The sequence below is a fragment of the Gymnogyps californianus genome, chromosome 8, assembly GCF_018139145.2.
Source record: "Gymnogyps californianus isolate 813 chromosome 8, ASM1813914v2, whole genome shotgun sequence".
Taxonomy (NCBI): domain Eukaryota; kingdom Metazoa; phylum Chordata; class Aves; order Accipitriformes; family Cathartidae; genus Gymnogyps; species Gymnogyps californianus.
The window spans coordinates 16,075,819-16,090,937 of NC_059478.1; the positions used below are offsets into that span (position 1 = coordinate 16,075,819).

The 15,119-nt window shown below is 40.5% G+C and overlaps 1 protein-coding gene across 1 annotated transcript in view; it reads left to right on the top strand.

Annotated features, from left to right (window-relative positions):
• Positions 1 to 15,119, top strand: part of DPYD (dihydropyrimidine dehydrogenase) — a 361,479-nt gene that overhangs the window by 335,839 nt on the left and 10,521 nt on the right. Inside the window, exon 23 of the mRNA XM_050901009.1 lies at positions 10,305 to 10,448. Coding sequence (XP_050756966.1) covers positions 10,305 to 10,448 — 144 coding nt within the window. The remainder of the gene's footprint in view (positions 1 to 10,304; positions 10,449 to 15,119) is intronic.

A 15,119-nucleotide genomic window follows, 5' to 3' on the forward strand; every position in this document is an offset into this window, starting at 1 on the left:
GGTTTCTTCCAGAGGCTGGAAGAAGTGGTTGCTGGTTGCCCTCTCTGCCTAGTCTCCCATTCCCCTGAGAGCACAAATTTGATGGGCATGACTGATTAGACTTAATAATTTTTGTATGGCCATGGTGCATACGTAGACTTTCTATGTCTAAGTACTGCAGGGTGTCAAGAACTGTATTTCCACCAGGGAGATGCTGGAACAGAGTGTGGGAGAGCTAAGGAGGATGTAGATAGCATGCATTTCACCTCGTCCTGCCCACAGGGTGTAATTTCCCCTCGGGCTGCGTGGTAGCGTCAGGTTGCTCAAGGAGCTTTTGAAGAGGTTCACATGGGTCATGTAGGCAGTTTAAATGCAGCTTCGCAGGGCTTCACAGTTCTAGAAACAGGGCGAGGCTGCTCCTGGTACCTGACCCAGCTCATTTAGCACAAGTGGAATTAGCAAATTCAGCCTAATGCAGCTCCGCTCACCTTGCTGGGTCAGCAGCATCTATGATTGACAGGTCGGTTGGTAACCACTAATGTAGCCATAGCAGCAAGGATATTCATGCTTTCTCATAGTTGTAAGAAAAGATTTATTTTTCCCTTTTAATAGTCTAGCTAGCACCTCTGAAACATCTTTGAAAGGACCTAGAAAACAGTCATTAGGTACTGCTAGAGTTCAGTCTCCTCAGTACATGTACCCCCCGAAGAGGATGGTTAAATCCAAAGAAACAGATGATTTTAGGGTTGTTCTGAACAGCTCAGTTACCAGCCAGCTTGGAGGAGAAGGTGGGTAAAAGTATCTAGCAATGGCATTTTTTCATATGGTCAGATAATTTACAATATTGATATGATAAGCACATAAGCTGAATGTATGGATATCTATATACACTATGGTATATAGATGCACATGAAAATGTGAATGCTGGACTGATGTATTTTTACTTCTGTACCAGTAAAAGCACAAAATCTTGTTTGCACAAAGTTTTTTCCAATACTAAGGCTCAACTGATACGGATCCACGTTTCCTAAACACATCTGAATACAGTTATATTTGCTTGCCTGTCAGATATTTGTTAATAGCCATTCTGCTGACATCGTTGTTACGCTGCTGCTTAGCTGACAGAATTGCGTCTGCATAAATGAGTGGAAAGTCCTTTCTTCACATGTCCAACAAACTGGAGACAAAGTGCCTGCCAATGTTTTAATTTCTTTTGCATGTTCTGGTTAGAGAGTGAGAAGAATGCTTTCACTCCACAGTGTCATGAATATGGTAATCTATGGAAATCACAGAAAGCAGGTACTTAAGTTAAGCACATACTGTACTACAGGAATCCCTGATGAATTCAAGTCTCTTCTGTTTAGAGAAGATGTTGTTGTCTATTAAGTGACAGACTGCCAGATGTTCATGAAGTAGCACAGTAATGTGTATCAGTATCTTCTTTTCTTCACCCCAGAAGGTAACATTTTCTTTATCATCTATGTCATCCTGGCTTTTGATTGTAACTGTCTAGGCTTGCTTCAAATATTAACTCCTTTTTGTTTTATTGATGAATATTTCATGACTTCAGTACATTTGTAGAATGTAAGTTTTTGCTGCACTACAGTAAGCCTATAATCCTAAAATCTTTTCCTTCACTTGGTATATATAAGCTCCTAAAACCCAAACATTTGAGGTAGAACGTGAAGAATAATTTGTTCATGATTTTGAGCTAGTAGAGAAAATTTTGGCAGTGTTAGAAAAATGATGAAAGAAGAAATAATTGTTATTTTAAATAATGGTTTTATCTGCACGCTCAAGCATGGTACTATATATCTCATGGTGAGGTCACAGCAATATGTTTTCCTAGAACACACATTAATGTTCCGTTTAGTCTCAGAATTACTGCAGGGCTGGGGGTTAGCTCAGCCGCTTTAAATAATCATGGTCTAAAGAGCGGGCAGAATAGTTGAGTAACTAAATGCAATGGTATATACACACACAGTGTGGGGAGCAGAGGTTACAGGAACAAGTCTATGTGCAGTAATTACAGATTATTGAGACAGTGCTGTTTACGAAGCAAATAAAAGTTCCAAGAAAAAAAATCAAAATAACTGAAAGGCAGAGTTCATTTTTTTCTGAAGAATTGTTGTGTTCTGTCCTTTGTTTTGAAGGCATTTCCACATCATTAAGGGCAGTGATGCCAGTAATGTCTCAGCTCTAAGAAACAGAGCTGTGAGAATGTGTGAACCCTTTAATACAAGGGACAAATTCTCTGTGGCTTCTTGCTAATGTAACTACAGCAGCTCTGGGGGCTGTAACAGCTGATGTTGGCCCAAGAAACTCACTATCAGGTGGAAACTGATAGAATGAAGTATCCCGTCCTCTCCATGGCACGGCGCCTGCCCGCATGCCATGGGGAGGACTCTCACAGGATTCCCTGCTGGAGGTCTTGACATGAACCCTCCTGCATCTGGATGACTCCTTCATGCCATGGGCCCTTTCTATGCAGTGCATGGGAAAGGCCCATACACTAGCATTGCCAGACTGACACAGAGAAGAGCAGCTATTTAAAATAATTTAGCTGTGAATGTCTGAAAGAGTAAGAACATCTAAAAGAATAAGAATTAGCAGCTTCACTTTCTCCATTGCCGTACATACTTAGTTTTCATTAGTTAAGCAGTTTACCCAATTAGTGGGGAATGCTTGTGCAAAATATTCTCTCCATATATCTATGAATATGAACATGTGTGTTATTTGCCACCTTCAGAGGAACAGAATTCAGCTTTTGGCTTTATTGTTGGGTTGGGTTTTTCTTCCCAGAAGGAGCACAAGCTACCTTGACATTGTGACAAGATTTTGTTGTTGTTGCTGTTGCTGTTCTTTAGTACTGGGACTTGGTGTTTTCTTCCTCTCTGGAACTGTTGGAGTCATGTTTCATTGTATTCTCCAAGAACAAGGACGAAAGCAGGAAACTTCAATAATCTTTTGTGTTGTTGTTGTAAAGTTGCAAGAGGGTGGAGGCAGACCACTGAATGGAAACTGTTGCAAAGTGTAAAGTATGGTGAAGGCCACATGTACGTGCAGCATGTAATAAGGATTCTAGATACATGCAGCCATTTTGAGCACATTAGACTTCAGAAAAAATAAACTTGAAGGATTCAGAAGCAACTGGAAAAAATCATTAAAATTGAAACTGCTTTCTCTGGAAAACTTTATACATCAAATATAGAAGTTTTCCACATGAACAAATGGGGGTCAAACATTACTAAAACCTTTGTGCTGAGGGCATATAAAATGACCCATACAAACCTGATTTAAATTCTTGTAGCTCCTGGGTGAGGGCAGCTGTCTATCTTGCTTAAATGTTAATGTTTCCCTTATCTGATTGCCTTTCTGTACCATGCTGCCACTTTCAGGGGTCCTGCTTCACCTGTTACCCTCTTCAAAGCTATTCATTCTTGTCTGCAATCTTCATAGCTTTAACTGTGTCTGAGGTGGTCACTTGTCTGTGTAGCCTCCCAAGCTGTTTCACTTTTAGCTTTTACCCGCCCAGCTGCTTGTCTCCCCAGTTCTCTGAAGCCAACGAGAAACCTTCCCAGATGTAGTCCTGCCAAGGCAGCAAAGGAAAGAAGCCCAGCTTTTCTGCACATTTACAGAAGAGAGTGGTATTTGGGAAGGATAGCTAAACCAACTACAGATCAACTGTTCTTCATAGGAAGGGAGTAGTCAGCATGGATTTATGAAGGGAAAACCACGTTTGACCAACTCGATAGCCTACTACAATGAGGTGACTAGCTTGGTAGATGAAAGGAGAGCTGTAGGTGTTACCTTTAGCAAGGCTTTCAACACTGTCTCCCGTAGCATCCTCATAGACAAACTGGTGAAACCTGCTGTAGCTGACCCTACTCTGAGCAGGGGGTTGGACTGGATGGTCTCAAGACGTCCCTTCCAATCTCAACCACTCTGTGATTCTGTGAAGGTAGTTGACCACCTTTGTCCTTTCCAATCATTTAGAGAATTTGTATTTTCTCCTCCGTTCTTCTCTCCTTCTCTGAGGGAAAGCTGTTGGTTAAGTAATTTCAGAGAAAGATCTGTTCGGAAAAACAAGCCACAGGGAAGGAAGATTAAGAGCCACGTCTTGTTTGATTTCTAAGACACACTAATGTTTGCCACTATGTGCCAAAGTTTTGGTGTGACAATGATCCATCCATTTGCATAACTACAGAGTATGTGGGCCTTTGTTTGGTGCATCTGTACTGCAACCAGTATAGAATATTTCAGTAGAGCAATTTGAACTCTCTTTTAGCAGTTCGGTTTGTCAGACATTTTTCAGTCTTCATTCTTGTTCTCATCTAGTTTTGCTGTGTGCAAGCAGAAACAGCTACATTTGAAAAATATAAAGTACATGAAATAAGACAATTTGGCTTCAGTTCCATTTCCAGATTCATGAGGGACATCACTGTGTCACTTAAAATTGTTTACATGTTGAAAGTGCACAAGAGGAATTTAGAGAATGAATGCATACACATCTTCATACCTCAGACTGGAGGCAACACTCAAATATAAAAGAAATTGGATAATGACATTACATTCAATATGGGAAATTCTTCACAAGAGGGAAACTATTTTTGAAACGTGTTGCCTCATAGCTAAATGATACTGCTACCCCAAATTTGCACGAGCCAGTGATCCCTAGAATTGTTTATGTAAGTTCTTCCTTCACCTTGTGACCACTGCTCCCTGAAAATCATTTTTGTGAAAATTACTATTTTCCAGTGTTCTTTTTGATGCCCCATCTCATCAGCATATACCAGCAGGATATACTTCAGATCCACTGGAGTACTGTAGGAGACTGTTGTTTATGATGATACCTAGCTGTGTGTGGTGGGTTGACAGTGGCTGGATGCCAGGTGCCCACAAAAGCCGCTCTATCACTCCCCCTCCTCAGCTGGACAGGGGAGAGAAAATATAATGAAAGCTTTGTGGATCAAGATAAAGACAGGGAGATCACTCAACAATTACTGTCACGGGCAAAACAGACTTGACTTGGGGAAATTAGTTTAATTTTATTACCAATCAAAATCAGAGTAGGATAATGGGAAATAAAAACTAAATCTTAGAACACCTTTCCCTCACCCCTCCCTTCTTCCTGGGCTTAACTTTACTTCCAAATTCTCTACCTCCTCCCCCCCAGCAGCGCAGGGGACGGGGAATGGGGGTTGCGGTCAGGTCATTGCACGTTGTCTCTGCCAATCCTTCCTCCTCAGGGGGAGGACTCCTCACACTCTTCCCCTGCTCCAGTGTGGGGTCTCTCCCATGGGAGACAGTCCTTCACGAACTTCTCCAACGTGAGTCCTTCCCACAGGCTACAGTTCTTCATGAACTGCTCCAGCGTGGGTCCCTTCCACAGGGTGCAGTCCTTCAGGAACAGACTGCTCCAGTGTGGGTCTCCCACGGGGTCACAAGTCCTGCCAGCAAACCTGCTCCACCGTGGGCTCCTCTCTCTCCATGGGGTCACAGGTCCTGCCAGGAGCCTGCCCCATCATGGGCTTCCCATGGGGTCACAGCCTCCTTCGGGCATCCACCTGCTCCAGCCTGGGGTCCTTGTGGGCTGCAGGTGGATATCTGCTCCACCGTGGACCTCCATGGGCTGCAGGGGGACAGCCTGCCTCACCATGGTCTTCATCATGGGCTGCAGGGGAATCTCTGCTGCGGTGCCTGGAGCACCTCCTCCCCCTCCTTCTTCACTGACCTTGCTGTCTGCGGAGTTGTTTCTCTCACATCTTCTCACTCCTCTCTTCGGCTGCTGTTGCACAGGGTTTTTTTCACCCTTCTTAAATATGGTATCACAGAGACGCTACCACTGTCACTGATGGGCTCAGTCTTGGCCAGCGACGGGTCCGTCTTGGAGCCGGCTGGCATTGGCTTCATCAGATATAGGGGAAGCTTCTAGCAGCTTCTCACAGAAGCCACCCCTGTAGCCCTCCCACTACCAAAAACTTGCCATGCAAACCCAATACGCTGTGCCAGCTGAAATCTGGATCTTCTAACAGTAGATAGCATCCAGCCCCTTAGTAGGAGACATCTCCCAGATAAGCAACCCGTGGAGACATCATGGAGACATACATGGACTTTCCCAGAATAAGGAGCAGATCAGTTTCGAAGTTAGAAGTAAAATCTGGGTCGTCTGATGCATATTGCACTGCCCTGTTCACTAGCCTGTTCCACCAGTTAGGCTACTTGCTGGTGTGCCCATAAAAATTGCATCAGTCTGAAGTGGAGGATTCTCTCTACTTTTTACCATTAGGAAACAAGCACCTTTTTTAGTTCATAATATGCTCAATTACCTTTAGATTGATCCATGAATAAATTATAATCAAAACAGACTTATTCACCTTAAAGCTCTCCCGGCTTAAGGTTTCATTGTTGATTCATTATGTTGTCAGTTCTCTATTGGCAGGGTAATGCTTTTTTATATCTGGATAGAGACAGTTTTAGTGGAAGATACTGTTATCTTTAAATGAGTAGGATTTAGTTTTTCTGGTGAGAACAAATTCATCAATGATGAATCCCTGGAGAAACTACTGAAACAAAAATCACAATGTTGCTGGAGATTTATACAGTTCATCAGTTAAAAGGCAGCTTTTGGAAGTCTTGCGGGGGGGGGATTTGGATTTTTCCTTTCTTTCTGTAAAATACTCCAGCCCAATATTTCAGGCTTCCAGTTTTGTGATAATTATAAACAATTAAATAATACCACTTAATATATTTATTTTGGCTCCATTCTTGATTTTATCCATCCAATAGAAACACATTGAATTATGGCTATATAGAAACAGATGGATACAAATAATGCAGCTATAGACATCACTGATACAGACACATAAGTAGACAAGAATTATCTAATTACTCTGCTTGTCGCAATCTTCTAAGCACTTGCTATGATCCACATATTCATATTAATTGTTTTTTTCTAGGCAGATGTTGATATGACAAAGATATCAGTGTATGGAGAGTTTAGTGACATTGGAATATCTGGAAATTTAAAAAAAAAGTACTGTAGAAAGATTTCAAAAGCAAACAGAGTTAAATTCACCAAGTTCTGTGCTTGTGCTTTCATTGGGAATTGTGCTATTAAATCCCACACGTGCTTAGGAAGATATCCCGTACAATGATTAGAGGTGATTTAATTTTAAACTCTCTTAAATATCCATCTCTTCAGCAGTTATTTCAACATTTCCACTTTTGCTATATCCAGTAACTCACTTCATTAAAATATTATTTGCCATTTCATAGGGCTTTTGACTCCAGAATGTTTGAAACCACAGCTCTGAACAATAAGCAGTCTCATCAGCGTTCCTTATATCTGTGCATTACTCATAAGGGCAACCATCAATAAGTCCTTCCTAAGCTCCTGAGGCTACATTTTCATGTATTATTTATTGTTATAGAAAAGATTGCTGGTTTTCAGTGTTGTTTGATGAAATTTGGCTTGGCTGCTTGTGAACTACTAGACTCCAAACACAAAATAACCAGACCATTTGTATGGGCACGCAGTCACCTTCTGTTAAGTCAGTGGAAGCTTATTGTGTACGCCCAAACCTGGACTAAGCCCTAGGTGTTCCCTTAATTATTTTAAATTCCATTTAATCAATTTCTTGATGGAAAAACAACAATGCACAGCAAAGACTAAGGTTGAATATTAGTTTTCTAGATTAATCATAATTTCATTTATTTTTAAAAGATACAGATTACATAGTTTAACTGCATGTATGTCATTACGAAACATCTGAATTATGGTACTGATGGCATTGCACACTTTTCAAAATGTCTGCTGTACATTCCAGCTAGCAGCTATGTTAGATGTAAAAATCTAAATACTTCCATCTCACAACTTAGAAAATTTATTAATTGCCTTTGTAATTTGCTCTTCACCTATAAACAAAAATGAATTCTTTTTCCACACTTTTCCTTAGATCACCTGTTTCATTTCCATATACTCAGTATTTCTGTCTGGAGAAATTAGGAGATTGGGCATACATTAAGAGAACAGAAAAGTAAAGGATTTATTCTGCAAAGATTTGGCTATTCTTCCCAAAGATGATCTTCAATCAGTCAAGCCATGAACAGCTGGCTCCTCTCTCTACTACTTCAGTTAAAACCTCAGCAAAATTAGCTTTGCTACCTACTCTGAAAGTCAGCAATTCAATTCCTCACCAGACAGGGAAGAGTCCAAAAACACTTTGTCATCAGGTCTCCTGCCCTCTCAAGCCCAAAGTTGTTGGCATCAGCACATAGTTTATGGAGAGAAAATAGTTTCTCAGTGACACAGCTACTACTTATTCATAGCCAAAATGTATTTCTAATTGATGCAGCCTCGCAGACATACAAGAACACTTTTTATCTAAATTTATATTTTTTAGATTTTTGCTAAAAGTCTTAGGCTTTCTAAAATTCATATAAAGAATTGAGTCTCTATGTGTGTGCTTTAGAGCCTATTGATTAGAATGAAATTAGACAAATTCTTCCTTCTACTCATTTTTCTGTTTAATATAATTCTGGTTTTGCTGTCTTATTTGATTTTGGTGTGTAAGGCAAGGCCGCTACCTTACTGCTGTTTGCCGTAATATTTGAAGCCTTATTTTAAGACATCCTAGAACATTTCCTTTCCAAGATCATGTATGGCAACTGCACAGAAAGGAAGGTTTGTTTGATGTCTGTAAGGAAGCCCTTGAACATGACATTCAGGAACAAAGTTCCCATTGAACAGACAAAACAAGAGCCCTTTGCCGGTGGGCAAACTCGGGCTACATCTAGATTTGGGACAGATGGGGTCTGCAACATCCCCCACAGTTCTGGTCTTGCATTTGCCTAGACTGAGGCTTTGTCCCAGAATACGGCTCAGTCCCAGCCTGCAGGAGGGCATCTCCTCTGGAGAGCACCATGAGACTGCAAGTCTTGTTCTGACTTGAAGTTAAAAATGCGTTGAGGCCACAAACCAAGTCTTGGAAGCACGGAGGCATTTTAAGGACCTCACCCTCTGGCTGTATGCTCGGAGTGCCAAAAACCTAGCAGCCAAGAAAGCTTTTACTTGTCATAACAAGAAGCCTGAGGTCCCAAGGTTGGGTATCGTGACTGACAGAGCTCATTGAGGAATTTTTCTCCTAAGGATTAGCAGAAGAGCAGGGTAACCTCTTCAGGATTTACTTCATTTTAAAAAATAATAATTTCTAAATTTTTAAATAATTCTGGTTTTAAAATTCACATTGAAATTCCCTCTTTAAAAATTGATAACCACAGCAGTACTGTATCTTGTTCGATATGCTCTTTGAGGTTGTATTATTAGCATGAATTAATGCTAGCAACTGCTGAGGCTATGTATCCCCTGTTACTACCTGCTAGTTTCTGCAGTACTGCAGTAGTTTCTGAACAAGGTTTAGTTAGGTGGATAAAATACTTTACAGAATAAGGAACTAGTTTCAGGGGAGGAAGGGCATGGTCTTTTGCATCAAGCAAAAATCCATGTTTTCTACCATTTTTCATTCACCTAAATCTGTGATTGTGGCACACTACAGTAGTCCATATCTCTGCTAGGTAAGCAAAGGGACTTTTTCTTTCAGGAAGCTGTGTGTTTTATGAAATCTGAACCAGCACTTCCATGTTCTTGGGTGAGACGTGAGTTTTGCAATTCAGTGAAATCTTCCTTTAGAGTTTGCTTAATTGGGTTCAAGGATTAAATGTTGCAGAAAAGACTGCAAGTGGGACATAGGGGTAAATTAGGAGATTAGAATATGTTTCAGTTCATTTGGTGTTTGTTAGCCTTACTTTGACAGGTCAAGATAGCCTGCTGTTATCAGAATGCAAAATACCTGTTTATAAGCTTTAAAAATATATATTGATATATTCAGGTATCCATACAAATAATCTTAAACATTGGTGGAACGCTTCTAAGTAAACTGATAGTTTCATGATACCTTGCCGCATACTATAGAAATAAAGTTACACATGTGAATTATTTAACGTGATACATTTTTATATATAAGCAAGTATGTAATGGGGAAATATAAGACTGTTGGATGCTGACCTGCAATTCAGCTATTTTTCTGCTGTACTATATTAATATTTTAATATTCAATATATATTTTCAGGTCAGATCCTGAAGTTCATATTTGTTTTTATTCACTTCTCACTCTGGTACAGTCTCACTGATTTCAATTTCAACTTCCTGAATGAGAAGCAAGTCACACTCAGCAAGGACTTAGGATCTCGCCCTTGGGATCAGACTCACCTTTTTCCTCCGCTCACTCATTAAGCATAATCATGTTTCCTGATTTTTGTTTCAGAAACTACCCAGTTTTGGGCCGTACCTGGAACAACGCAAAAAGATAATAGCTGAGAACAAGATTAAACTGAAGGAACAGAGCATGGCTGCTGTGCTTCCCGAGAAAAAGCATTTCATTCCAAAGAAGCCCATTCCAGCAATCAAGGTAACAAAAATACATGCTTACGCATAAGAAATGATCAGCCATCAGGCAGTTGACATGCACAGTCATTTCTAGCAGTTTGAGTTGGTTATTACTGCTTTTAAGCTTGTTAGAGGGCATCAAAGACAACTATTTATGCAGACTTTCTAGCTTTTAACCAAAATCGATGGGAAATGATTTGTGATGTACATGTATAGATATTTCCCTAATGTCATTTTTCAAAATGAAGATATTCAGGCAATGGAACGGTAATTGTAGAACAAGGCATGGGTAATGCCTTGAAGAACAAAGTAGAACTGTTAACAATTTCTTTCAGTTTGAATGCTACAGTATGAGCTCAGTTTTGCATGATACCTTTTGCTTAACTTGCAATGTGCTAAATACCTCCAGCTCTCATGTAGGATCAATGGAAAAGGTTGGTGTTCAGTACATATGAAAGCTGTGTCATAGGTTTTCGGACTGAACTTTTAAAGCTGGAGAATGTTTGTCTAAGTAACTGATCCACCATCTACAATGAGTAAATGTCAAGGTGAAAATAAAACTTGTGACCCCATCTACTGCATAATCCATACATTGGAGCTTTTTCCCTCCCTTAGGTAGCCAATAAATGTCAATAAAATGAAACGTCAGAAGGTAATTATTCTAGGTGTTCACACTAGACCTTACTTAAACTTCATGTCTGAATAGGAAAAAGCAGCAGGCAAAATTTTTTTTTTTTTTTTTTTAAATCGGGATTCTCATGTAGGCCCTTTTATAAAGCAGTGTGAAAATTATATCTGTTGAGTTTGTTGACTGTCTTCCTCATATATGTGAGAATATCAGATATCTACAGATAGGTAGCTTCCACTATATGATCAGACCTGTAAGAATTCTTGCAAAAATAAGGCCAAACATAAAATACAATATGAGCAGTGGCTCAAAATAACACATAATTCCAAAGGGAATTTTGCAGTTTACCAACACATGCAGTATTACAAGCTAACTGGTAGAACTCCAAAACCAGCCAAGGAGAAATTTTGAGTCATCTTCCTGTTTAAGTTAAATAACTTGCCACTTCTGTAGACCTCTCTCAGTTTTTTGGACTGCTTATTTTGGTTTATGTCACGCTATTGAAAATCGCTCCCCTCCTCTTGTGCTGAGGTTCCCTTCTTTACATTTACAAAAAGTTCCAAAGAATAGCAATCTACTCTCTTTTTTTCCCACTATGATGAGCATTTTCAAAGCCTGCTTGACCTCAGAGGTTTTATGGTTCTGTTCTCTTTGCAGGGAAAGTATTGATGCAGGGAAAAAGAGAAAGAAGAAGAAACAGCCAATAACTGCATTTTCAATGAGATAGCTTGCTTCTTGAAACAGCAGAAAACAAAAAAACTGATACCATCCAAAAGCAAATAAACTAAATGAAGGAAAAAGTTTAGCAAGAGGGAAAAACAGACGTAAAGACTTGAAAAAAACATAAATAAAATGTTGAAGTCAATAATTTATCAAGCCTAACTCCAAGTACAAAAGCAAAAAAGAACCAAGTAGTAGGAGACAGATTAAAAAGAAGAAAAGAGGCCCTACTGCAGGGAAGAGGAAAATTAATTCCCCAAAACAAAAACTTTTGTTTATAAAGACATTGAATACTTTTGTGTGGTGTCTGTGAGGAGCTTCTCAGCCAGAGAAATGAGGTTAGCGTCTTTCTCAGACCTTCATTTAAACGAGACTGAAAAAGACTGAAGCAATTAGAACAAGGTAGGAACCACCAAAGCTGATTCTTGACAGTCTTTCAGTCTGACCATCTCTTTAGAAGGGAGTGTTTTAACCATAATGAGAAAAACAGCAATGAGAGATGCCCACTAAGAAATAGGAAAATACCTGGGTTTCGCTTGAAGTAGGGAACTTGCCACTACAAAGGGAGGTTTTAATAAAGTTTATTATTAATAGATCCATCTATTATTATATTGTGGAGAAAATCTGCCAGGAAGACTCAGAATATTGATTAAGGAAGCTGAGTGAAGCTTAATGAAAAAAGGTGACTTACCTCATACCCTTCCCTGATCAGGAATTCTCCATGGAGAGAGGCAGAGGAGCTCGGACTTGAGTGATTTATTTGTAACTGTCCAAGAAGTATTACATTTAGAATTACAAATCCCAGACCATCTCCAAGCAGTTCTGTCTTGGCTGACCCTCTAGACAGAGGAGAGAATACGTTCTGTTAGTTCAGACTAGGATATCAGGGGATGGGAACGGTCAGCTCTGATAGCTAGTCCCAGCCTAACGCTAGTTCTCTGGAGCAGTGAAGAGGTATGCTTGAAAGCTGATCGGACCTGAGCGATAGCTGTCCTTGAAAGAGCTATGACCCCTGCTTTGGCTGGTTGTATTTTTGGAGGGTTGCTGCAAATTTCCTGATGCCTGCCCAGAACTCCCTCATCTGTCTAATCAGCTGTTGGGTTGGTGATATGTAAATTCCAACATTTGTTTAAATTCCACATGCTGCCAAAATGCCTTTTTTTATAGATTTTAAAACCCTCTGTGATTATCCAAAATCTAATTTAATTTTTGGATGGCTTTTCCCATGGCTTTTCTCTTTATTTTCTCTATTTTTCAATTTTAATTGAAACTGCATACTTTGATATTCAGCAGAGTTGTTTCTTCTTTTCTTACTTGTCTGTAATATCAGAATTTCTGCCATATGTGGATATGTGCCCTGGATCTTTTCTTTTCAGTGGCATTTTTGTACAGCTCCCACACATGTATTTGCCTACCTCAGGTTACCTCCTTATTACTTTAATTTCTTTCCTTATACGTTCCTGTGTTTTTTTCCTAATAATTTAGTTCTTTGTCCTTCAGGGCCTATACCATAATATTCGGTCGCCATTTATCTGCTTATTTTATTTCTTCCTTTTTTACTCCACAAGTCTTGCTGTAGAGATTGCCCTGTTTGGTAGTTTAAACGCTCTGGCATAGCTCTGTTTGTCAGCTTAGCTAGGGCATGACTTGTTGTTCCACCTGTTGGAAAAATATCCATAGAGATCCTCAAGCTTAAATGCCTTGTGTTTGAACTATTTTTCACCCTTGTGTGTACAGCTATGTTTACATGGTCTTTCGGACATACATATATGCAAGTCTTTTTATGCTGATGGCATAAGCACCCAGCTGGAAGCCAGCATCTTGGGAGGCATCTAGACACATTTAGTCCAGTGCTGTGCTTAATCTATAAAATCCTCTTGAGAGGTTATGTATATTGATCTAGGCACAGCACTATTGTGCCATAACGGTGTACCATTTGGATCCTTCCTGGCATGTGTCTGGGTGGTTCAACATGAGTAGTTTTAGCTTGTGCTTGCCTGCCTGGAAAAGACCATATTGTAATCTTCATCATAAACGTGGAGCTGTTGCATATTTTAAGTGGAACGGTGCATGTATCTCCCATAATTTATGGGACTCTTCTGCTTCTCCCAAGTATTTGCTCCACCATGAATCACAGCAATAATCTCTCCTGCAGTAGCCCATAATGATCCCTCCTCTATCACAGTACCTCAGGAATATTCTCATTACATGTGACAGTTGAAGCAAATTTAAGTTAGTCTTCAGATATGGGGAGAAATCCTAGAGTCCAAACCTCCTCTTTCCCTCCCTGCTCTGACTGTAGAAGGAGTGCCTCAAGTGGTTCTGCAACAGAATAGAATAGAATAGAATAGAATAGAATAGACTATTTCAATTGGAAGGGACCTACAACGATCATCTAGTCCAACTGCCTGACTAATTCAGGGCTGACCAAAAGTTAAAGCATGTTATTAAAGGCATTGTCCAAATGCCTCTTAAACACTGACAGGCGTGGGGCATTGACCACCTCTCTAGAAAGCCTGTTCCAGTGTTTGACCATCCTCTCAGGAAAGAAATGCTTCCTAATGTCCAGTCTAAACCTCCCCTGGAGCAGCTTTGAACCATTCCCACACGTCCTATCGCCGGATACCAGGGAGAAGAGATCAGCACCTTCCTCCTCACTTCCCCTCCTCAGGAAGCCGTAGAGAGCAATGAGGTGGTCCCTCAGCCTCCTTTTCTCCAAACCAGACAAACCCAGACTCATGAGCTGCTCCTCCTAGGACATTCCTTCCAGCCCTTTCACCACCTTTGTTGCCCTCCTCTGGATGCATTGGAGTACCTTAATATCCTTCTTAAATTGTGGGGCCCAGAACTGCACGCAGTACTCAAGGTGAGGCCGCACCAACGCTGAATACAGCGGGATAATCACCTTTTTTGACCGGCTGGTTATACTGTGATGCACCCCAGGATGCGGTTTGCCCTCTTGGCTGCCAGGGCACACTGCTGACTCATATTGAGCCTGCTGTCAACCAGCACCCCCAGATCCCTTTCTGCAGGGCTGCTCTCCAGCCACTCCTCTCCCAATTTATACTTGTGCCTGGTGTTACTCTGTCCTAGGTGCAGAATCCAGCATTTGGACTTGTTAAATTTCATCCCATTAATCATTGTCCAATGCTCCAGTCTATCTAGATCCCTCTGCAAGGCCGCCATTGCACTAGCAGCCCGTAAGAGGAAGGGCACTGTGCTACTGTATGTAAAACTGGAATGACTGTGTATTCCAGATCATGGCTGATTAATATAACAACAGCATTACAGTAATTACGGTGCTATTTTCTATCTTAGCATCTTGCTAGTTTGCTTGTCGCTTGT